This window comes from Rhinopithecus roxellana, chromosome 4, assembly GCF_007565055.1.
Source record: "Rhinopithecus roxellana isolate Shanxi Qingling chromosome 4, ASM756505v1, whole genome shotgun sequence".
Lineage (NCBI taxonomy): Eukaryota > Metazoa > Chordata > Mammalia > Primates > Cercopithecidae > Rhinopithecus > Rhinopithecus roxellana.
The window spans coordinates 172,135,398-172,161,119 of NC_044552.1; the positions used below are offsets into that span (position 1 = coordinate 172,135,398).

Below are 25,722 nucleotides of genomic sequence, written 5' to 3' on the forward strand. Positions count from 1 at the left end.
TAAGGTATAGAGCATGTATACGTTTTGAAACCTAAAAACAAAACCCTAGTATTTTATGTAATGGATATGTAAATATTTAGGAAAACTGTAAAAAAAAAAAAAAAAAAAAAAAAAAAAAAGTCATGTGAACACACTAAAATCATGATAGTAATTATCCCCAAAGAAGAAGTGAAGAAAGTAATATTTAGGAGAAGTACAGAGAAAGGCATCATTTATATTACATAAAATATTATATTAAAAATGACTTCAGTCTGGGAATGGTTGCTCACACCTGTAATCCTAGCACTTTGGGAGGCTGAGGCAGGCAAATCACTTGAGGTCAGGAGTTCAAGAGCAGCCTAGCCAACATAATGAAACCCCATCTCTACTAAAAATAGAAAATTAGCCAGACGCGCTCACTTGAACCCAGGAAGTGGAGGGTCTACTGAGCCAAGATTGTACCACTGCACTCCAGCCTGGTGACAGAGCGAGACTCTGTCTCAGAAAAAAAAAAAAAAAAAAAGAGGCTTCAAGCAAACATAGCCTAAGGAAGGTTTAATGAAACTGAGTGATGGGTATAATGACATTATTATAATATCCTTTATACTCTTCAGTGGTTTTGGAAATATATCATTCCTTAAAAAAAAAAAAAAAGATGCAAAATACCAAAAGAAAGAAAGAATGGAAACAGGTTATATTTCTTTAAAATGTAGGGAAGCAAAATGATGTTGGATTTCTTAACTGCAAAAATAGAAACTAGAAGAAAACGGAGAAATTTCTACATGGTTCTGAGAGAAAATCATATTTAACCAAGCAATATATATGTGTCCATCCAAAATATCAGTCAATTAATATAAAAATGAAATGAAGGCACATTGATCAGACTTAAGAAACTAGTGACCAGCATGCTCTGCAAAGCAAGATAAGAAACCAGTTAAGAGAAAGACATGAGAAATGTTAAAGAGAAATTATACCAACACTTGTTAATAATGGCAAGACGGATTTTATTTGAACTACTGCAGTAGGGAAGAGAGACTTCAATATTGAACTGACATCATCTCCGAGTAAAACAAGCAAAGAACACTTTATTCAAGACCATTGCAACTGGGGAGAAGATCATTGCAGTAGAGAGAGAGACTGAACTCAGCTCCACTGCAAAGAAAGCAGGATTATTAAATGCTGAAGTGAACCAGTAGAGTACATTAGTGGGGAGGTTGGTGAATATGTTTAGGCCATCTGAGTTTGCTAATTGTCACTTACCTGAGTTAGGCTCCTAATCTCCTACAGAGATTGAAATAGAGGTGCTATCTTCTTTCACAATTACATTTCAAAGAGTTATCTCTCACATCCTTGAGAAGACATTCTGAGTTTGTAGAAAATTTACATCTCAAAGGTAGGGAGAAAAAATTGATAACTGCAAAATGTCTAAAGTAAATGCTCTAAGAAAAGGGAGGTCAGAGGCCCGTATTGAGGAAGAAATCTGTCTAAAGTTTAGTAGCGCTGATAGAACATTAAGGTCATGTTGGTCAGATCCAGGAAACTGGGGATTCAACATACAAGAGGACTGAGGATATTGGGCGAAGGCCCACATTTAAATATGTGCATCAAGTGCATGGAGTGTGATGGAAGTAGAAACCTGGAAGATTCAAGTCATAGTTCACCTGAAAAAGAACAAACAAACAAAAAAGGCATTAAATGATCCTGAAGTATTGGACCATGTAGAAATTAATATTGAATGAATCCTTACAGTTCTATTGGTCAGTTTGAAAATAATTAGTGATAGATATGCCACAAAGAGATGATGAAAATATGCCCAAAAATGTGAAGAAATCAAAAAAGAAAGATAACTGGAAAATCCCAAAATACATGGCGATTAAACAACACATTCTAAATAGCACATGGGTCAAGAATCAATCTCAATACAATTTTAAAATATTTTGAACTAAATGGAAATTAAAATAGCACTTTTTAAATTTTGTAGAATGTAGTGAAAGCACTGCTTTGAGGGAAATTTATAGCATTGAATGCATATTAAAAAAATCTAAAATCAATAACCTAATCTTCCAATTTATCACTCTAGGAAAAAAAGAGCAAAGTAAATCCAAAGTAAGCAGAAGGAAAGACATACTACAAATTACAAAATAAATCAATAAAATTAAAAATAAGAAATCAGTCGTGAAAACCAACAAAACTATAAACTGCTTCTTTGAAATGTTTAATAAATCATTAGGCTTTTAGTCAGGTTAAGAACACGAGAGGGAAGTTAAGAATTGCTAATATTATAAATGAAAGTGGGAATATAACCACAGAGACATGGACAAGAAAGGATAATAATGGCATATTGTTAACAATTCTATATCTACAAATTTAACAACCAAGATAAAATGGAGCAATTTTTGAAAGACGTGGTCTAACAAAACTGGTAGAAGTAGATAAATTGAATAGGCCTATATCTATTAAAAAATTGAATCAGCAATTTACCTTTTTAAAACAGAAAGCACCAGACCCAGATAGGTTCACTGGTGGATTCTACCAACCATGTGAAGAAGACATTATACCAATTCTGTACCATCTTTTTCAGAAGATAGAAGCAGAGACACTAACTTGTAACACATTCTATGATACTAGCATCACCCTAATACCAAAACGAAAGACAACACAATAAAAGAAAACTGTAGTCCAATATCCCTCATGAATACAGATGCAAAGACTTTCAACATATAACACTCAATATAGCAAACTGAATCAAAGAATGTATAAAAAGAATTAGACACCACAACAAACTGATTTGTCCCAGGTATGCAAAGCTGGTTTAACATTCAAAAATTAAGTCATGTAATACATCGCATCCATAAACTAAAGAAGAAAAATTAGAATATCTATAGATATACATCATATCAATAGATGTACATATCAATAGATGTAGAAAAAGCATTTGGCAAAATCCATCATCCATTCATGATAAAAATAAAAAATAAAAAATAAAAACTCTCAGCAAACTAAGATAGAGAAATTTCCTCAACTGGATAAAGAGCACCTATAAAAAAATCTTTAGCTAACATCCTAAAAGTGAGAACTGGAAACTTTTCTACTAAGATCAGGAGCAAAGCAGGGGCATTCCCTCTCACTACACCTCTTAGTATTTTACTGGAAGTTGTAGCTAACACGACAAGACAAGAGAAGGAAATAAAGTTACACAGATTAGGAAGGAATTGATAAAACTATTTTTGCTCACAGATAAAATGATTGTGTAGAAAATCTTCAGGTATTGGCCCCCAAAACACTCCTGTAGCTAGTAAGTAGTTACAGCAAAGTTTCAGGACACAAGGTTAATATGCAAAAGCCAATTAGTTTCCTAAGTACTACCAGTAAACAATCAGAATTTGAAATTTAAAACACAATACCATTTATATTACCACACACACACAAAAGGAAATATGTAGGTATCAATTTGTCCTCATCTATTTTATACTGCTGTAACAAAATACTACAGACTGGGTAATATAAAATTTTATAAAATTTATAATTGCTCATTTATGCTGCATCTTAATAAGGCAGAAGGTATCATATGGCAGAAAGGCAAAAAGAAAGGGAGAGATGTGAGGGGAAAGAGAACAAAAAGAAGGCCAAACTCACCCTTCTGGAGCAAACCCACTCCCATGGTGGCAACAGTGGTCCATTCATGACAGTGGAGTACTCATGACCTAATCACCTCTTGTTATGCCCCACCTCCCAAGACTGTTGCACTGGGTATTAAATTCACATGCCTTTGGGGTGACATATTCAAACCATAGCACTTCTGGCCCCCCAAAATCTATGTTCATCTCACATGCAAAATATATTCATTCCATTTCAATAACACCAATGTCTTAACTTGTTCTAGCACCAACTCAAAAGTCCAAAGTCGAGAGATTCATCTAAATCAGATATGGATGAGACTCAAGGCACAATTCTTCATAAGGCAAATTCCCTCTAGCTCAAGCCTATGAAATCAAAACAAGTTATTTACTTCCAAAATACAATGGTGGGACAGACATAAGGTAGACACTCCCATTCCAAAAGGGCGAAATAGGTAAGAAAAGAGGGGTGACTTGTCTCAATAAAGTTCAAAACTCAATAGGGCAAACAACATTAAATCTTAAAGCTGGAGAATAATCTCTTTTTTGACCCTATGTCCCCCCTTTTTAGTACACTGAGGTAGGAGTTAAGCCCCCAAGGCTTTAGGCAGCCCCACCTCAATTGCTTTGCTGGGCTTAGCCTGTATAGCAGCTCTCACAGATTAGGGTGTCATGACTACAGCTCTCCGGGTGGATGTTGCAGACTGGTAGGTCTGCAGTTCTGAGGTCTTGGGGATAGCCCCACTACTGTGGCTCCATCAGGCCTTGCCCTAGTGAGGAGTCTCTGCAGTAGCCTCACTACCTCAGTTCCACTAAACATTGCTTAGTGACTGCCCCTGAAGCAGGTTTCTGCCTGGGCTCCAGGCTGCCTAATACATTCTTTAATTAGTGGATGCTGCCACAACCCCATAGCTCATGAACTTGGCATGTCTGCAGAGCCAGCACCACATAAATGCCTCAAGGCTTACTGCTCGAGTCCTCAGGAACAGTGGCCCGAGCTGTACTTGAGGCTGCTTAAGCCACAGCTGTGGGAGAAAAGGAGGACTGAGCTTCTTGAATGTGGAGAACAGAGTTATAAACACAGGGAATAGAGGCCCAAAGTGGCCCTCGTCAAGGAGCTTGTGGAGCTAGACCTGTCCCCCAAAATCATTCTGCCCTTCTATAGCTCTGGGTCTATGATAAGAGGGAAAACCTCAAAGATCACAGAAATGCCTTCAGGATCATTTTCCATTTTCTTGATGAATAACACCTGCCTTTCTCCTAGCTGTACTGATCTCCTTATCAAATGTGTACTTGGCCACACCTTTGGATTTCTCTCCTGAAAAGATCTTTTATTCTGTACCAGATGGTCAAGGCTTAGAATCCTTTAAATCCCTAAGTGTGTTTTCCTTTAAATCGTTTTATTTAAATCTAGTTTTGTCTTTAAATAATTTATTTCTTCTTGGATTTTACTGTATGAAGTTAAAAGAAGCCACACAACTCCTGTAATATTTTGCTTAGAAATTTCTTCTGCCAGATATCCTGGTTCATCACTCTTAAATTCTGTCTTCCATAAAGCCTGGGTAAAGGATACAATTCAGCAAAGTTCTCTGCCACTTTATAACAAGGATGGCCTTTACTCCAGTTTCCAATAAGATGTTTCCCATCTCCATCTAAGACCTCATCAGAATGACCTGTACTGCCCATATTTCTACCAGCATTCCTATCATAACCACTTAAGTAATCAATATGAAGTTTCAGACTTTCCCTGTAGTTCTCCTTCTTCTGAGTTGTCACCAGAATCATCCTTAATCTCACATTACAGCAACAAAAGCTTTTTCTAGCATTCATTTCAAAACTGTTTCAGCCTCTACTCATTACACAGTTCTTAATCATTTCCACATTGTCAGGTATTCATTATAGTACCACTGAACTCCTCTGGTACCAGTCTTCTATCTTAGTTTGTTTTGGACTACTATGACAAAATACCCCAGACTGGGCAATTTACAATAAATAAAAAATTATTTTCTCACAATTCTGGAGGCCGGGCAGTCCAAAATCATGGGGCCGGCATCCAGCAAAGTCCTTATTGTGTTATAACACGACAGAAGGCATCACCAGGTAGAAGGACACAGAGAGTGCAAGAGAGGAAGTGAAAAAGAGGCCAGGCTCGCCTTTTATAACAAACCCACTTGCATGATAATGAACCCCCACTCACCCCAGTCATAGCAGCATTAGTCCATTGCTGAGCATGGAGTCCTCATGACCTAATCACGTCTCATTAGGCTTCAGTTCCCAACACTACTGCATTGGAGGATATTTCCTACACAAAATTTTTGGGGATACGTTCAAACTACAGCAAAATCTAGCAATATATGTACGAGATCTATATGAGAAAAACTGCAAAATTCTGTTAAAAGGAATCAAATAATTAAATAATGGTGAAGAATTCAATGTTTATGTATAGAAAGATTCAAAATTTTCAAGATTTCAGTTAATAACAGCTTGATCTATAGATTTATCACAATCCCAAAGTTCCAGCAAGTAATTCTATGGATGTTGGCAAACTGATTCTAAAGTATATAGAGAGAGGTGAAAGACCCAGAATAGATGAAACTATATTGAAGGAAAAGGGTAAAATCTGAGGACCAATAACACCTGACCTCAAGTTAATATAAAGTTACAGTAATCAAAACAGTGTGGTATTGGCAAAAAAAGAGACGAATAGATCAATGGAACAGAATAGAGAACTTAGAAGTCCACCCACACAAATATGGTCAACTGTTTTATGCAAAAGAGGAAAGGCAATACAAAGGGGAAGACAGATGGTCTTTTCAATAAATGGTGCTGAAATAATTGCACATCCACATGCAAAAAAAAAAAAAAAAAAAAAAAAAATCTAGACACAAACCTTGTGTCCGTGACAAAAATTAACTCAAAATGGATCAAAGACCTAAATGTAAAATGCAAAACTATAAAGCCCGTAGAAAATGACACAGGAGAAAATCTAGATGAACTTGGATTTGGCAGTGACTTTTGAAATATGACACCAAAGGCATGATCCATGGAAAAAAGCATTAACAAGCTGTCCTCAGTTAAAATTTAAAAACTTCTCTCTGAAACGTATTATCAAAAGAATGAAAAGACAAGCCATAGACTGGTAGGAAATATTGCAAAAGACATATATGATAAAAGACTACCATATATGAAATTTTAATCTATATTTTTAACAATATAATTTTTATCTTTTTAAGTCTAAAATAGGCAAAGAACTCTTAAAACTCAACGATAAAAAGCAAACAACCCAATTTAAAAATGGGCCAAAGATCTTAGCAGACGTCTCACTGTAGAAGATAAACAGATGGGAAATAAGGATATGAAAATAGTCTCAACATCATATGTCAGCAGGGAAATGCAAATTTTGCAATATTCATACAACCAAATTTTAGAGAAAATTATATGGAATGGTGGGAAATAGAAAGGAAATATTTCTAAAAATGTTACTTCATACATTTCATACTAGAAATAGGAGATAATACTTATATGATAAATGAATAATGTCAATATGAGCATGATGTTTACAAAACAAAAGTAAATACTTAGAAGTAACAGTTATAAAAAATGAAAGTGGTAGCCTTCCAGTAGGGTACTATTAAATGGAAAGAATTGTGGACAAGAAATGCTATTTTTGGCTATAACTTTATGGTAAATGTAATTATTAAAAATATATGTAGCTAATTGATTTTCTAAATAATAAATAATATAGAAAGCACATAAATAAATGTATGAAGTAATAAAATATTTTACTTGTCATCCAGACAATAGGTTCAAATGATCTTTAGAAATCTCAAACATAAATTAAAAGAGAAAATACAAAAAAAAAAAAAAAATTTAAAAACAGAAAAAAAATAGAACTGACCCTCTAGAGAAACAAAAAATAAAATAAAAAAGAGAGAGAGAAATTAGAGTCCAGTGTTACCGGTTGAATTGTGCCCACTCCCCTAAACTCATGCTTATGGCCTAACCCCCAGTACCTCAGAATGTGACTTCATGTGGATATAGGATCATTTCAGATGTAACTACTTAATGAGGTCATTAGAGTGGGCTCTAGGCCAATACAACTGGGGTCCTTATTTTTTTAAAAAAAGGAAATTTGGATACAGCTTGGCACCCAGGAAAGTTGCCATGTGAAATGAAAGCAGAGATTAGGGTGATGCTTCTACAGGCCACAGAATGCCAAATATTACCAGCACACCATCAGAGGCATGCAATGGATTCTTCACAAAAAGCCCTTTGAAAGAACCTTACTTACACTGGGATCTTAGAATTTTGGCCTCTAGAACTGTGAGAAAATAAGTTTCTTCTTAAGCCCCCCTATTTGTGATACTCTTGTTATGGCAGTCCTAGCAAACTAATACGGTTACTGTATTAGAAAGAGGAACTAAAGATGGTTCAGATGTCTGTTAAATCCAGCATAATTCTCTGCCAGTATTCTTGAAATTATGAAAGAAAAATCAGCTAAAGATACCATCCAATATATTATAAATATTTTGTATAAAAATATTTATACAATTGTTAATTCCTCTTAAGAAATCAGTATTAGGAAAGAAAAGATTGTCTTTCTTGGGGCAATGGTATTCTTCATTCTTTTAGATAATGATAGCTGTGTTCCCATTTTGTCTCCATTATTACCAACAAGTCAGTTCTGAATTGAGTATCCAAGTGAGGCAATTACTCATGTCTTGATTTCCTGGCTCACTAGCTATCATCTCCATTTTTTTGGCTCTTACTTTTTACCCTTGTTTTAATGGTATATTGTTTGCTTTATTATGACAAGACTCTTTTTTTGGCAGTAGTTAGGATATAAATAATTAGTAAATAAATGATCACTTCTGACACCATAGCTCTAATGGCCAACAAACTCAACTTACACCAATGCTTTTTAAAAACTTGTCTCTGCAGCTGTGGTTACTAACTGTCCTGGTGTGCTGGGACTAAGGGACTTCCAAGGACAAGTGACTTTCATTGCAAAATCCATGACAGTCCTGGGCATAATGGGATAGTTACCTATCTGAATCACTTCTGTGTCTAATAGCTCACAAGCATGTTTTCACAGTCACTGCTTTGGGCTCTAGTCACTGTTTGTAATTATGATTACCCCCCATAAACCCATGCATAGTTGATTATTGAATCATCTCACTTTGTATGATAAACACTTTTGCTTCAACCGATGAGGAGCAATAATGCAAATAACCAGGTTCTAAGTCTCAGAAAATCCTCCTCACCGTTGTTTCAAATGGAATCTCATAGTTGGTCTTGACTTCCTGTGAGAGAGGGAGGTTTACCGAGACCTTGAGCTATGTATATTAGATATCACCAGGAATTAGGGAACTGGATTGTGTTCTTGCTGGGATGTGCAAGCCTGGCTGCCCTCACGGTTTAGTCTCTTGTTGGTTGCCTTTTTGAATGCTTTTCTTTTTTCTCTTAGGCCCTGGGGATTTATCCAGTTTGCTTTGGTAACTAAACATTAAACGATCATGATTCTGAGAAAAATAACATAAAAAACATTCCTTTCTCATGATTTCCCCTTCAGGGCTTCCCATGGACCTGATTCTTCTGCTACCATTGGATAAAATAGATAGATGATCTCCTACTTCTGTGGTTACTTCCAGATAATAAAAAGTTATCCAAAGTCACTATAGTTTCCAAAGAATTCTCTGTTCAGAAATTAATATGTCTGACGTAAAAAAAAAAATCCAAATTGTATTCGAAATTAAACTTCTTCCTTCCTGTAGGGAAAAGTTGCATGCTTCGTGTTTCACTTTGGTCCTTACTAACTAACCCCATCCCTATCTCACAACTGTTATGTGAGATCTCAGACCCCACCGTGCTTGGAGTACAACAATGGAGAGGAGATAAGGGAGCAGGAGAGATATCTAGGTACTAACAGAGTTTGATGGCTAATGAAATTGAAAGGTGTCTCAAGACACTTTTCTGGGGTTTTCAGAGACCCAATTGCATTAAATATCTCATCTGTAGGTACATGATTTAGCTGGCATCTCTTCCATATTTACCATATTTTAACACTCCCTCCCTCGTGCCCTGAGAATAGGTGATGGTCAAGATTCAGCCATTACCTCCCTACCCACCGGTCTTCTTGGAAATCCTCGGAAGAAAACCCATGTTAGCTCTCTCTCATGACAGCTCACATCTGCTACCAAGAACCATTACTTTAGATCCATGATATGTAGCAGTGCACTTTCCTTTCACATATTGCCTAATTTCTGTCTGACCACTTAGCAGGTAACTCTAGTCACAGACTCTATTTTGAGATTTGTCAGGCCTGAGTCAGACACTAGCTGCTGTGTTTCCTAGGTTCCAAAGATACTTTGAAGCTTTTCTCAACGGGCTTGCAAAAAAAGAGAGATCACCCTCACCCCACCCAACCACTACCATGGAGATGATGAAACTCATAGCACACCTTTTTCCAAAGAAGTTCCACTTGCAATCTCCAAATTCCCTGACCATTTCAACTCAACCCTTCCATATGTTCAATGTGAGTGTGTGGCTCCACGTCACAAACGATGACTTAAGACATTATCTACACAGGGTCTGCCTAGTCCATCAGAACCTCACTTTGGAGTGAGTAGTTGGCACCTACTGTGGCTGTAACTATCACTGAAACTGATATAGTGCAATTTCCCATAACTGAACTTTTTTTCTTAGAATTTATCTTTCTTCATGACTTGCTGAACAATAAAATGCTTTGATGCATTTCCTTTAGCTGTTCTTTCCCCGGCAGACAACATTTGCCCATGTGCCATTGATAGCTCCACGTTGATATAGGTGATTGCAAGCTCTCTGAGTGCAAAACTCTACTTTTATTCCATTTTATTCCATTTATAGCTGTGTATCACCTAACATGTTTAGAACTTCATCTAAATAGTTGATTTATTATATCCACCCTGCAAGAATTTGATAATAGTATTTCCTAAAAAATATTTACTTCTTAATTCTTCAGAAATATTATGACCAATTTCACAAAAATTGGTAAGATTGAAGAGACACTAATTTGCCCAAATAATAGGAAGGGAGTAAAAGCAAGTAATATTATGTTTTCTTAAGTAAGGGTCTTATAAATTCAAGCATTAGCCACAATATTATGTTAAATGTTGCAGAATTGAAGTATAGCTTTAAGATTTAAAATGTGTGAAAAGTAAACATTTTGAGAGAAAAAATAAAGCAGATTTAGAATAGCTTGAACTGCACTTGATAAAAATTTAAATCATTCCCTTTGTAATATATGCAAGTCTTGAAAGGTAAAGACTCTTCAGTTTTATAATGAATATAAATCATTAGTAATCTAAATCACTAGGAATTTCTCTAATAAAATAATTTGATCTATATTATGATAGTCAGGAAAAACCTTCATAAGTAGGATGAATCCACAGATGCATAATTACTTTAGCTGTGTCCTTGCTTCCTGTAAAATACAGTATGGGGGAGGAAAACAAACAAACCAACCCACATTTCCAAATGGGCAAGTCAAAGCAAGTCAATCCCAAGTAAGCTGACTAACATTTATAAAGTAATTCTCATCCTTATAAATTGCCTTCTTGCAGGAAACAGACCTTATCCTGACTTTTAATATATCAATGCACCGATCTTGGTGGATGGAGAATGGACCAGGATGTACGGTGACATCAGTGACACCCGCCCCAGACTGGGCCCCAGAAGACCATCGCTACATCACGGTCTCAGGGTGTTTGCTGGAGTACCAGTACATAGAAGTGGCTCATAGTTCCCTCCAGATTGTCCTCGCAGTAAGTGTTGACAGCCAACCGCTGCTTCTAGTGCCTTTGGGGTTGTTTTATTTCTGTGCAAACTGACTGCTCACAAATGGAATCTGTGGATAAAGGCCTTTTTGCTTTTTCCTCATTAATGTGACTTTTAACAGGAGATTGTCAGGTTAAACCAAACCATCCCCTGGACTTAATGTGCTGATTTTCTTCAGCAATTAGTAAATACCCTTTGTTGTCATCAGCATTTTACATAGGAAATCCAATCAGTCAAGATATGATTACTTGACTTTTGGTACACTTTTCAAAGGATTCTGAAGGAATGATCAGAGATTTTTTCATAACATTCTATAATACTCAAAATTATAAGATTTCAATAATTGTTTTCTCTTCTAGTGCTTCTTTTGGCTGTGCTGCTAGCCCTGGGATTTCTCTTTTCCATTTGCCCTATCTCCTTCTTCCTTCCTAGATTTCTCCCAGGCACCATCCATCACTTTTAATCTCCCACTTTTTTTCCAGAAAAAATTCACATTTTCTACAGATCCTACTTCTAAGACATTCATGCCTCCATGTTTCATAGTACTGTGCCAATAAAAAACCCTCCTTCTACCAGGAGGCAGTAGGACTTACAAATAACATATGTGTACAACATGTGCCTATTTTATATAAAATACATGATTTAACATTGTATTACTATGACAAAGAGATAAATTAAAACACCTCTTTCTCAAGAAGGCCAACTGCATAATATCATGAGATTTATAAACCTAAGGCAATTTTATGACACATGAATCCATTTAATCATTACAGATCTCAAATGTAGAACTGCATATATTTTTCTTAGATTCATGCGGATGTGCAATTGATGTGCATAGTATTAAAATTGTTAGCAACAAATGATGCAAGTAGAAACTGCTTTTTACCTCTTTAGTTAATTATTTTGGAAATGATACTGACTCACAGTTCTTGGATAACAATGAATAATAGTTTCTGGGTAGAGTGGCATACAATTCAGAGAAACCAAATTCTTCTGGCATTAAAAAACTATGTGAGTGTGTGGGTGTTAGATGATATAACTAATATATCCTTGTTATATTTTTAATGGAGTGTGTGTGTGTGTGTGTGTGTGCGCGCGTTGTGATAGACTAAGGAAGCTAAGTAAGCTATGTTAGTAAACACTTCCAAATTCTCTGTAAATAAAAGCCATAAAAATTTCTTCTTGTGTGTCAGCAGGAGGCTCCACGGATCACTGTCACTAAGGAAACAAGGCTAGTTGAGTAGCCAGTATCTCTATCATCATGTGTTGCCGTGCCGTGCCAGAGAGCAATAATAGCTGCGGAGGGTCTACATAGGCACACACATGCTTTTGCTTGGGAGGAGAGGCTCATTGTTCACAGTTCATTGTGCAGAATTGGTCACACAGTCCCACCCAGTCACAGAATGGACATGAAAGAGGAAGGGCTGTTTATTTGGAAATCAGGATAAATGACGTCCAGAACATTGGAATTATGTTCTTTGCTAAAGCACTAAGTAATAACCCTTGAATATGTTCAATCATAGACACTCCTTCCAATTAACAAACTCTTCTGTAATAGTTTTAAATCTAAAAGTGCTTATTTTACTTATCCTGAAGTAAAAATAAGTTAGATTTGATAGGATGGAAGTAGCCATTTCATTCTTTAAAATCCATTTAAATCAAGTAATCATTATCACATGAGAAAAGTGAAATATATCTGTGATTTGGGGTCAGATAAAATATCTTTATATATGTGTTAAAAGGAGGTTTTAAACAAAATGTTCCTTCTGTAAAACTGCCTATCTTTACTGTACCCACAAAATTTGGGAAAACTTCCACCTATGTTTTAAGGATGAAGTGAAGATGCAGTTTATGTGCATGGATATTTATGTATGACTATTTAGAGAGTTATTTGAATTAGTTTGTGTGTGTGTGTATGTGTGTGTAAACTAGATTCACAGATTTATTAAATGCCACATAAAATGCTGACACATAGGTAATGTGCTAAAAAAAATACATTTGGACATGGGGGCATATGTTGAAGTTGACATACATACTCAAAGAAAAAATAATTTTCCTTAAAATTATTTTAAATAAAAACCATCTGTAACAGCAAGGTGGCTAGAGTGCAAAGAAGATGGATGGGTTATCCCTAAGAACAGATGTGACCAATATTTCTTGCTACTGGCTCTTGTTTCTCCTGTCTGCATTCCCCCCAGTGGAGTGAAGGAATAGTTTGAGTAAACCACCCTAGGATGTGACATCTCTACCTCTACCCTTTCCATCTGTTCTTCTTTCCAGGGGTGCACTACTTTTGCAGTGTTGACTGTGGAACACCAGAGTTAGCAACTGCACAGCCAAGCCATTACTTGGAGAAGTTTCAACACATTTTCTACTTTTGAGCTTGCTATTGTCTAGCCAGCCTTGGGTTGAATGCATCTGCTGTACAGAAAACTTAGCAAATTTGAATTTGAGTTTTATAGTGCAAACGAAAAAGGGCTTATCTTTAACAACTTGCTCTGCAAACAAAATTTCCTATCTTCACTCTGATCACTGATGTAATGATTAATTGATGAAATAGTGTCTTAAATCTCTGTCCCTCACCTTTTCTTTTACCCAGATCATCTCTTTGACAATCAAATGTCCCATTAAATCAGTCTACTGTAAACTTCCTGAGTGCTTGTCTCCTTCTGGCATCTAGAGAAGCAAAGGTGTCAGGACCTCTGACCTTGAGGATGTCACAGTCAAATATACAGCAAAGTTCCCCAGAGTACAAACCAGGTGCAAACAGACACATTTGGGGGATATGGTAGACAAAGAATATGGCTTATGCAGTTAAAGGCATAATCTTGGATTCTTAGTTTCATGCAGTTTTGTAAAGTCAGCTGAACTCTTTCTCTTCTCACTGTTTTCATCCAAGTCTTTGAAACTGCCCTCTCTTCCAGGATATCTGGCTTAGATCTGCTTTCATAAACTGCTGCTTTCTCAGCCACTGCTCTTGATTAACTCCAAATCTCTCCAGCTCTTTTTCTCCACCCTCAGTCAGCCTTTCTTTCACAGATTCCTGAACCCTGGCAAGCCTGTCACCCTGTTGTTCGGTTTTCTGCCAATCAACTCCTGGCTGATTTTGAAATTAGCATTCACAAAGCCCACATTTGCATCACACATACATAAGATATCTCCAATCTACAGCCAAAGGAAGACAAGTATAATATCCATATAATTGGGACGAGAGGCTATTAGTCACACAGCTTCCAGCCGTGCAGAAAAGACTGCCAGAACACCATAATGATGAGCCAGGTGTGATATTTTGAGCTTTCTCCTTCTCCAGCCATATTTTCTTCTAGTTAGTATCAGATAGCACATTCAAAAGGAATACAGATGTGCACAGTTTTAATAAAACCAAAAATAAAAAAATGCACATTTTCAAAATAGATAAAATAAATGTATGTGGGGAGAGCCAAGGAAGAGATCAACTGTGAAGGTATTATTGTTCACGTTACAAAAAAATTAATCGGATTCCTTCAAACAATGTGTGATTGGAACGGTGTGGATTATAAAATATGTTCACATGAGTTAAATCTTTTGATTGTGTAACAGTCCTCTGAGGGCAGCAGAATAGGTTCAAAGCTCTTGCTAAGATATTTTAGCTAATAAATAGGGACAATGAACATGCTCTCATACCAAGGTTGGGAAATAGTCTTCAACCTGAATGCCAGCAGCAGCTGATGGGTAATGGATTCCCGAAGTCTAAAAAGTCAGGGTTCTTCAGCAGCAAAGGATGCCATGATTGATTAGCTATGTCTGCCACGGGTGAGGGGAATGAAGAGGGATGTGTCTCACATTTATTATGCACATATTAAACTTTACTTCCTGTGATTGCCTGGGCGCGGTGGCGCGCCTGTAATCGCAGCATTGTGGGAGGCAGAGACGGGCAGATCACGAGGTCAGGAGATAAGGGACCATCCTGGCTAGCACGGTGAAACCCCGTCTCTACTAAAAATATAAAAACTTAGCCGGAACATGGTGGCACACGCCTGTGGTCCCAGCTGCTCGGGAGGCTGAGGCAGAAGAATGGCGTGAACCCAGGAGGTGGAGCTTGCAGTGAGCGGGGATCGCGCCACAGCACTCCAGCCTGAGCGACAGAGCGAAATTCTGTCTCAAAAACAAAAAACAAAAAACAAAAATCTTCCTATGATAAAAACAATGAAAGGGAGTGTGTTTTACAAACAAATGTGCAGAAAGAATAATTTTTTAAAAACAATTTAAGAGGAAACATGTATTGCAATAGCTGACCTAGCGATGTATGTTCAAATATGTTAATATTCCAAAAATTCATCTGGGTGGGGGCCTTAATATCTCTTTACCACATCCAGAGAATCAGTATTTCTAAATTTAATATGAACTTCAAACAAATTGCTTGTTTTGGTGTTTCTTTATTTCCTCTACTGTATTTCCTTTACTTCTGACACACTTTAAGTTCATGGCAGGTTGACTATGATTTTTTTCTTTAGGCAATTGGCAGAAGGTATTGGTAAAAAATATACATACATATATTTATTTTATATATACACACATACACACACACAGACACACACACACACACACGCTTTCTGTTTTCCCACAGCCATTAGTGTTGGCTTAGAAACAGTTAGGGCAGGGAAGCCATGGATGACATTAGGAAACGTTTCAATACCTGTTGCCTGGTTCATAGCTAAATATAGTTTAAGGTCAAGTTCTCCTTCAGTTGTATCTATTTCCTATTCAGAAAACTCTCTACTTTGTAGAGTTCATGAAATGGTAAAACTTATTTTTCAACAGATCGAGGAAAAAAATGTAGATAAAATATATACATTGGGGTCAATAAAGTCACAGATGTGTTTACTTATGTTGTTAATAATTTATGTTTGCCATTTGGCTGGCTCAGACTTACTGAGGGATACCATTAGTGAAGAAATTTTCCAAACTTTGAAACTCTTTATCCAAGTGGACTTGAGGTTGTGTTGGGAATGGCACATGGGTGTTTCTTTGGATATAGCTGATGTGTATGATGTATGCATGCGAGTGGCCTTATTGTGCATGTTGCTGTTTGATGCCTCTTTTAATCTGGAAACAGTCCCAAATATTTTATCATTAAGATTTGAATTCTGACTTCCATGTGACCTAGGATATTGGCCATTCACATTTTACATGTTAAATCTAAGTTGTGAACTTGTGTGGTTTAAAAGGGATGAATGGGAAATGATATGAGCTGATACCTAGCTACTCTGCCATCAGAAGTGGTGTGGTTGCCATGGCCATGGGAATGTCCTTTGTTACATTTATTTGAATTAAAATATGCATACAGCCAACAGACACATGAAAAAATGCTCATCATCACTGGCCATCAGAGAAACGCAAATCAAAACCACAATGAGATACCATCTCACACCAGTTAGAATGACAATCAATCATTGAAAAGTCAGGAAACAACAGGTGCTGGAGAGGATGTGGAGAAATAGGAACACTTTTACACTGTTGGTGGGATTGTAAACTAGTTCAACCATTGTGGCAAACAGTATGGCGATTCTTCAAGGATCTAGAACTAGAAATACCATATGATCCAGCCATCCATTACTGGATATACACCCAAAGGATTATAAATCATGCTGCTATAAAGACACATGCACATGTATGTTTATTGTGGCACTATTCACAATAGCAAAGACTTGGAACCAACCCAAATGTCCATCAGTGACAGACCGGATTAAGAAAATGTGGCACATATACACCATGGAATACTATGCAGCCATAAAAAAGGATGAGTTTGCGTCCTTTGTAGGGACATGGATGCAGCTGGAAACCATCATTCTTAGCAAACTATCACAAGAACAGAAAACCAAACACCGCATGTTCTCACTCATAGGTGGGAATTGAACAGTGAGATCACTCGGACTCGGGAAGGGGAACATCACACACCAGGGCCTATTATGGGGATGGGGGAGGGGGGAGGGATGGCATTGGGAGTTAGACCTGATGTAAATGACGAGTTGATGGGTGCTGACGATTTGATGGGTGCAGCACACCAACATGGCACAGGTATACATATGTAACAAACCTGCACGTTGTGCACATGTATTCTAGAACTTAAAGCATAATAATAATAATAATAATAATAAAAGAAACAAACAAATACAATATTCCTCAAAGAGGAATGGTTCTGAACAGATGAAAGGAGTAAAAAAAGAAACCCAATGAAGCTGATTTGGAGAGATGTAAAAGTATAGGGAAGAAAGGATTTTTTTTTTCTTTTCTTTTCTTTTCCTTTTTTTTTTTTTTTTTTTTTTTTTTTTTTTTTTTTTTTGAGACAGGAGCTTGCTCTGTTGCCCAGGCTGGAGTGCAGTGACATGATCTCAGCTCACTGTATCCCCTGCCTTCTGGGCTCAAGTGATCCTTCCACCTCAGACTCCTGAGTAGCTGGGATTACAGGCTCAAGCCACTAGGCCTGGCTAATTTTTGCATTTTTTAATAGAGACAAGGTTTCGTCATGTTGCCCAGGCTGGTCTCAAACTCCTGGGCTCAAACCTACACCTATCTTGAGCTCTGAAAGTGCTGGGATTACAGGCGTGAGCCACTGCTCCTGGTGGAGAATTTCTTTAAATTTACATACACTGGAATGCACCCATTATAAATGTACTATCTGATGAGTTTTGACAATCGTACTTTTAAACAAAATTATGGGAGGCCGTTGTTTTAGGCTGAGCTCCTGTGCTAGGCCCCAACAGACCAGACCAAACCAAAATAGAGTCACTTATGCCACATAATCAAACTGAAACTTCAAGGAAGCAAGCAGATAGATCCCCAGACAGACCAGTTTTTTGAGAACAGGAGATTCCAGTCTACCCAAGTCAGCATAATAAGAAAGTTCCTCTGCTTTAACTTTTCGAAAAAAAAAGTACCTAATATTAATCAGTGCTATTGTTCTGTTTCCTTGTTTTCATCTCACAAACCCCAGTGTTCTGCCTTAGCTCGGTGGGAGCTCTCATCATATTTTGTAGAATGGAAGCTGTCCCAATTCACAAGTCTTGAGCAAAGCTAAACAGATCTATAACCAAATTTGTGGTAATTTTGTCTATTAACAGTATACAGCTATGTAACTACTACTGTGATTAAGATGAGCATTTCTGTCACTCCACAAAAGTTCTCTTCTGCCCAGTCTTCTTTCTGTTACTAAAGATTAGATTTGTCTTTCTCATTTCATATTAATAGAACCATACAGTATGTACTATTTTGTGGTTTCTTTTGCTCGTTGTAACATTTTTGAGATTCCTCTAGGTATCAGTAATTTGGTTCTTTTTATTGCTGATGTGTTTATTGCAAGGATATATACAACTTGTTTATTCATCTACTAAAAAAATTAAGAAAAATAAAAAGAAATAAAAAATAAAAAATTAAAACAGACTTTTAAAGGAAAAATAGTTTGATTTGAATTGATTCATAGTAGAAAATGATTTCATTATTTAAAAGTTATAGATTTTGGCCAGGCGCGGTGGTGCACGCCTGTAATCCCAGCACTTTGGGAGGCTGAGGCCAGCGGATCACGAGGTCAGGAGTTGGAGACCAGCCTAATCAACATGGTGAAACCCCATCTCTACTAAAAATACAACAAAAATTGCCAGGCATGGTGGTGCACACCTGTAATGCCAGCTATTCAGGCTAAGGCAGGAGAATCGCTTGAAACTGGGAGGTGGAGGTTGCAGTGAGCCAAGATCATGCCACTGCACTCCGGCCTGGGCTACAGAGTAAGACTATGTCTCAAAAAAAAAAAAAAAAAAAAAAAGGTACACATTTTGCCATTTTTCAAAAACTAAATTAACCAGATCTTCAACTTCACAGTTTGACAAAAAAAAAAAAAAAAAAAATACCCAAAACACATGACTTCTTAAGCTGATAGAAAATATTATGTCAAAAAACATATATTGAAATTAAATACCATTTCAGTATTTCCCAAACTGTTATTGTATACATCAGTTTGAACTAGGTGACTATATGAGAAAGAAGAAGGAATATAATTAATAGTTGTTTGTTATGTCTTGGTAGTATTTTTGGTATACTTCCCAGAAATTACTGTTGCAAATTGGGCAATTTTCAATTCTCTGCTTTCATTAAAACTGAAGGAAGACCTAATAGATTTGTCAGTTGGTAGACTATTTGAAATAAATTTTGTTATAGATAATTATGTAAATTGTGGCATGCAAAAAGTTGCTGGAGTTGAGTGGCATCATTGTAATGAAAAGCCTGACTTCAATACTTCTCTATTTAGAGAAAAAGATTTTTCAACACTTAAACTTTAAGGAAAAAAAACTAGAAATTGAATCATCCTTAATTCTGTCTCATTCTAGTGCTAATGTGCGGTGCCTCACGCCTATAATCCCAGCACTCAGGGAGGCGGAAGAAGGTGGATCACTTGAGGTCAGGAGTTTGAAACCAGACTGGCTAACATGCTGAAACCCTGTCTCTACTAAAAATACAAAAATTAGCTGGACGTGATGGTAGATGCATGTAATCCCAGCTGCTCAAAAGGCTGAGGTGGGAGAATTGCTTGAACCCGGGAGGCAGAGGTTGCAGTGATCTGAGATCATACCATTTCACTCCAGCCTGGGTGACAGAGCAAGATTGTGTCTAAATAAAAAGAAAAAGAAAAAAGGAAATTCCTATCAAATAAAATTTTATTTTATACCTAGTAGTTTTAATCAATATTTATAATAAACAATGTTATTTTGATCAATTTTATAAAACAATAATTGTGTTGATAAACAAGAATACATTTTCAACACTTAATGCCTTGTGGACATGGGAATGAATCAAATTTAAGTTTATACATATTTAATTTAACATACATACAAGTTTATACATATACATACATATTTTCTGCAAAGAAGTGTGATAGAATGATCAATACAAAAATTTCAAGTTAAAAAACAGCACAATATTCTATGGAAGCAGTGGAGTTCAAAAAGAGAAGGAATTACATAAAATGTATGATCTTTAAACAAGAATGTGTACATGTATCTTAAATGAAAGAAGGTGAATTTCAAATCACAGTGGTATTCAAATTTCATTGGATTTATTTAAAAGAATAATGTAGTAGTTCCCTTTAACATCTATTAGTATTGATAATGTGCCAAAATAAACAGACATTTTGCAGCCAATTATTCGAGTCCATACTACCGAAAGAAATCTACAGATTCAATGCAATGTCTATTAAAAATCTTAATATAATTTTTACAGAAATAAAAAAAATCCTACAATTCATATGGAACCACAAAACACCACGAATAATCAAAACAATCTTGTGAAAGAACAAAGCTAGAAGTATCACACTTCCTCATTTCAAAATCTTTAAAAAGCTGCAGTAATTGAAACAGTATGGTATTGGCATAAAGACAAACATATAGACCAAAGGAACAGAATAGAGTCCAGAAATAAATCCACATATAATGGTCAGCTGATCTTCAACAAGGTTGGCATTTAAAGTAATGTTTAAAAACATCAAGCATCAATTCTGAATGTACATAGTTTTCAAGTGTTTAATTCTTTCCAAATATATGGGAGCAGAAGTGGGAAGTACTCTAAGTCGGTAGTTCTCTATACTGGCTGAGAATAGGAATTTCCTATTTGGTTGTTTAAAGGGTTATCATTATATGACCAACTCATGGAAGTTTTCTTTCCTTAGGCTTCAGGTAGGGACTACATGGTACACTTTTCAAATTTTTCATCAGAAATATTAGTGCCTTCCCTTTCTCTTCACTACTGATTCTTCTACATCCTAAATTGCTCAGAAACACATGGTGTCTAGTCAGGAAAGATGATTCTCTAATACCAGAATGGCGTCACAGCTCTGATCGCTCCATTGACTCTTTTCGGGCCTTGAAAGTCATTTCCTTTCTGGGACTACGGGGTCAAGCCTTTCACATAACTAGCCTTTTATCAAATAATGAATCTGTGTATCTATACTGTGCGTACTGTACTTCTCAGTAAATCATGAGTTCATTTAGATCTGGAATTGAAAACTAAGTCTTCAGATTCTTCCTAGTCCAGTATCAAAGACTCTACAAGTTTTCTTCTTAGGACAAAACTGTCTTGTGCCTGCAATAGAAAATAGACAGAATGACTAGCCCTGGGCTTCTTTCCCAGTTCCCATGGTGGTTCAACAGCTTTGTTACATGACCTCAGTTATTATGCCTACTGCTCCAACTCTAGTTCTCCTGTGTACTTAGAAACACAAACCTGCCTGCCAAAAGATAGTAATCCAGTAAACAAAATAAATGTGTTTGTTTTTTAGTAACATTAAAATAGTTTATACAAATAGTCACAAAAATACGGGAAGAAGAACCAAATACCAATGTAAATAGAGAGTTTTCCCTATGGCAATGTTACTGGAATAGGAGAATGAAGGTGGTAAGTAGAATAGGGAAAGGACATTTCTTGGCACAGTTCAGAGTTGCAAAGCGTGTATAAATAAGCAAAGTCCTACAAACTAATTTCAGAACCTTGACTGGATCTATCCCTGAATAGTAAGAAATATTACTGAATAGTAAGAAGTAAGTTGTTGTTACTTCTGAAATGGGCACAAGTTTAACTTTCCAATCTATTCTCTATTCCTCTAAATAATAATAAATTCATTTGAATATTATCCCCTTCTGAGTGTAACGCCTTGATTGTAATGTTAATCAAGTTTTGGTTAAAATCAACACTAAACAATTATCATGTTCTAAATTGTATTTCACTTTATTACTGAAAAGTGCACTTGTAAATCGGTGAGTGGTTCTGTGAGCCTATGAATTAGCAAAGTGCAAGAATTTAAACAGCCTCTAAAGTCAGATTATGTCTAAGATATTTTTTGCTTTTAATATTCTCAGGTATTCCCTATATGCAAATTTAGGAATATAAGGTAAAATATTTACAGTCTGGGAGTAACAATCCTTAAACCTTATACCCAGTTGTATAACAAATTGTTTTGTAATTATGAACTAAATGAGATAATGCTTAAGAAATTGCCTTGAAAACAATAAAGGTAATGTTATTTATTTTCTCTTTAGCTCAGTTTCTTCCACTGCTCATTAAGACTACTATTACCTTTTCAGGCCAACTCACAGTGATATACAAAAATGAACAAAATCCTACTACATTTACTTATTCCCCAGATAGAACTGTGATTCTTAAAGCTAGTGTAATAATATTTAGTGTAGTTCACAACTACCCGACACAGGAGCAAATTTCATCCCATATCAACCATTATTATCAGGACGCAATATATTTTTCTATGTGTAGTCTTTGAAGCACTTGCTTAACTTCGAAGTATATCACGTTAGATGGAAATGTTTGGAAACATCAGGAAATAAAAATACCAACACATTTAAGATAGTAGTAAGGATTATACTTTACAAAAAAAAAAACCATCAATAATTGTGTTTTCTTAGTAATGTGAGATTTAAAAGTTGAAATTGTTTGCATAGAGTGTTGTGCAAAAAACAGCGTATGATCCCATTTTTATATTTGATTTTGTAATCATAAAATTATTTCAGGAAGAAACACATGAAGTATATTAAATTATAAGTTATTTCAGAAATAAGTAAAGTGTATGAAGATATATTAAAATATGGTATTTTTGGAAAACATTAAAAGTTGTTGGCCTTGAATAAAAGGTCATCATCCTTCTTCGTAATGCTGTATATAGTATTACTATCTTTTAGGATGTTTTTCCAGTCCTGATCAATTATTTTGATACAAATTTCTCAAAAATATATCTTTGATGGCAATTTCCTCTTCATGAGAACTTCTAAACATGGCGATAGGACAATAATGGTAGGATGTGTTAGTGTTTTTCAAAGAGGAGCAAGGAATTCTCAAAGGAAGGATATAAAGATGACAACTGTAACATGAGGAATAATTTATTGTTTAGTATGTTATACTTGAGGGAAAAAGAATTTAAAATACGGGCAAACACATTTAAGCTAAATAATTTTTACTCAGTAAAGAAAGAGCCATTGGTGACATTCCTTCTGTACCTTGTGCTTTTACCAATCTTATAAATAGGCTTGAAAACTCTACTGTTCCCAACCCACACATTCTTCTATATAACAAGATACCTGATTCCTAGTTCTCTTGCCTTTTCCTCTCCTCGTGCTATTGTGGCTGCTTCTGTCCTTACTGCCATTTGTTTCTCTCTGACACTTGTCCCGACTGCCATTCATTTTGTTAAACTTCTATCAAGCAGTGGCCCTGACAGTCCAGACCACAACTTTTTATATACATATCTTTACTACATGTAATCTCCTAACTTAATTCATAATATTACATGTTATTATACTTAAGGAGGCAGTTATTTGTCATGTGATTATTTTGGTTAGGGCTAATTGCGAATATGGCTCTAGCCATGGACTAAAGTAGAGTGTCCTGTCTTCAAGGATATGTTGAGTTTCTTTATCTCCTCTTATATCCTAATATTTATGAGTTGTTCTATTCTCCTTTATTGATTTCCAATAGCTCTACTTCTTAGGTTTGATTAGCTTATCATCAACAACTTTATAAATAGAGACTATTCATTTTTCCTCTCATGACCTAGTGTCTTCTAGCAATTCATCTTTACTTTCCCTACCCTTGTTCCATAACTTAATTGCTTTCTTCATCAGAGAAGGTTGTATTTTATTTTTTAATGTCTTAGTTTTTCAACTCATACACATTCTAATTTCATGCCATCTTCTTAACTTACTGCCATGTTTAGGTTGATTTAGTCCTACCATACCATATGTTAGCATAAAAACAATTTTTCCTAAAATTATATTGTGAGGTACAGAAAACTTCCATGTCAATAATTCAATAATTGTTCATGTATTTCTTTTCAGCAATGTCTTTTTTCTCAAACAGAAATGTCTGTGTTGCTTACAATTTAAAAATTAGAGGCAGGTTGTCAAAGGAATCTTGATAATAAAAATATAGTAAAGAAGTCACCAAAATAGATGACCAAATGTGTTTGGCCACATCTTTATTGTCCTTTAATTGTTACTCTGGGATCTGAATTGATATGACATAGCCATGTGGTACCCACATTTTCTTTGGTTCAAACTTGTGGTCTTAAAAGCTTAAAAGTTGCTGTGATCATTTATCTGGGCTAAATTGGAAGATCCACATCCCAGCAGTAGTATGAATTTTTCTTCTGGGCAATATATTGTGGCAATATGATAGGGTACACATGACAACTTATCACCAGGATAGTATATAGAGTAATGGATCATAGTTGCTGTCTTGGAATACAGGCAGAAACTTCATCAGGGTCTGAATTTAGGGTAACCAATGGCATTGTATTCTTCCATACTGTTCAACTGGTTGGAGTTAGAAACAGGTTTACATTCATTCAGTCACTCAAGAATTCACTGAGTGTCTCTGCCCTGCATTGGTATGAAGCACTGTACATACAGGGGTGAGTCAAGGGCTTTGCTGTCAGGCAACTTAAATTCTTGTGAGGAGAAGCAAATTAATATCTATAGTATGTTCAGTAGGGTAGCTGCTCTGCTGATGAATAAAATAGGGATAAGGTAAAAAAGAGCCATCAGAGAATAGCCAGGGAAGGCCATTCTGGATAGGTGACTTTAGAGCTAAGATCTGACTGCAGTGAGGACTGGCCCGTGTGGATATTTGGAAAAGGAGCATTATAGGTAGGAGAACATTCTGGGTAGGGACCTCTACTCAGGCGGGCATATCTGGAGCTCTGACCAGGTATAACCTAGTCTGCAGTCAGTAAATACATGCTACTGTTCTTAAAAGGAAGCTAGCTTACATATATTTTTCTTCTTCCCTCTTTCTGACTTCTTAAATTCTCCCCTTTCATTACCCACATTCTTTCAGAATCTAATCATTCTCTCCACCTCCATTTCTCACATTTGAACTGGCATTACATTTATTTTTCAACTTTTTCTATCCACCTCACCATCTTCCATTTGTCTGTTTCCTTCTGCCTGATAAGCCTGACATTGAGCATACTGCCTGCCCCCTGTCTCAAGTCTTCCCCTTCCTGTCCTCTTCTCCATCACTGTCAGGATAAATATCTCATCCCCATTTCTGAGGTTGGAAATATGCTGTCATCTTCACTCTGTTTTCTATCTCCTCCCGTTTAGTTTGGTGCAAAAGTATCGCAGTTTTGTCATTTGAAAGTGATGGCAAAAACCACGATTATTTTTGCACCAACCTCAAAATAATCCAAATGCATTACTATGTAACTAAATTTTAGAGAAATGTTAGTTACTTGATTGCTAGAAGCCAATATTTTTCCAAATGTTTCTAGAAAATCACT

General features: G+C 36.1%; 1 protein-coding gene across 4 annotated transcripts in view; it reads left to right on the top strand.

Annotated features, from left to right (window-relative positions):
- Nucleotides 1-25,722, top strand: part of NKAIN2 (sodium/potassium transporting ATPase interacting 2) — a 1,056,178-nt gene that overhangs the window by 866,674 nt on the left and 163,782 nt on the right. For 3 of the 4 annotated variants that reach the window (XM_030929551.1, XM_030929553.1, XM_030929550.1), the window contains one exon: nucleotides 11,198-11,398. The exons of the other annotated variant lie outside the window; for it this stretch is intronic. In XM_030929551.1, coding sequence (XP_030785411.1) covers nucleotides 11,198-11,398 — 201 coding nt within the window. The remainder of the gene's footprint in view (nucleotides 1-11,197; nucleotides 11,399-25,722) is intronic. 4 annotated transcript variants of the gene reach the window in all.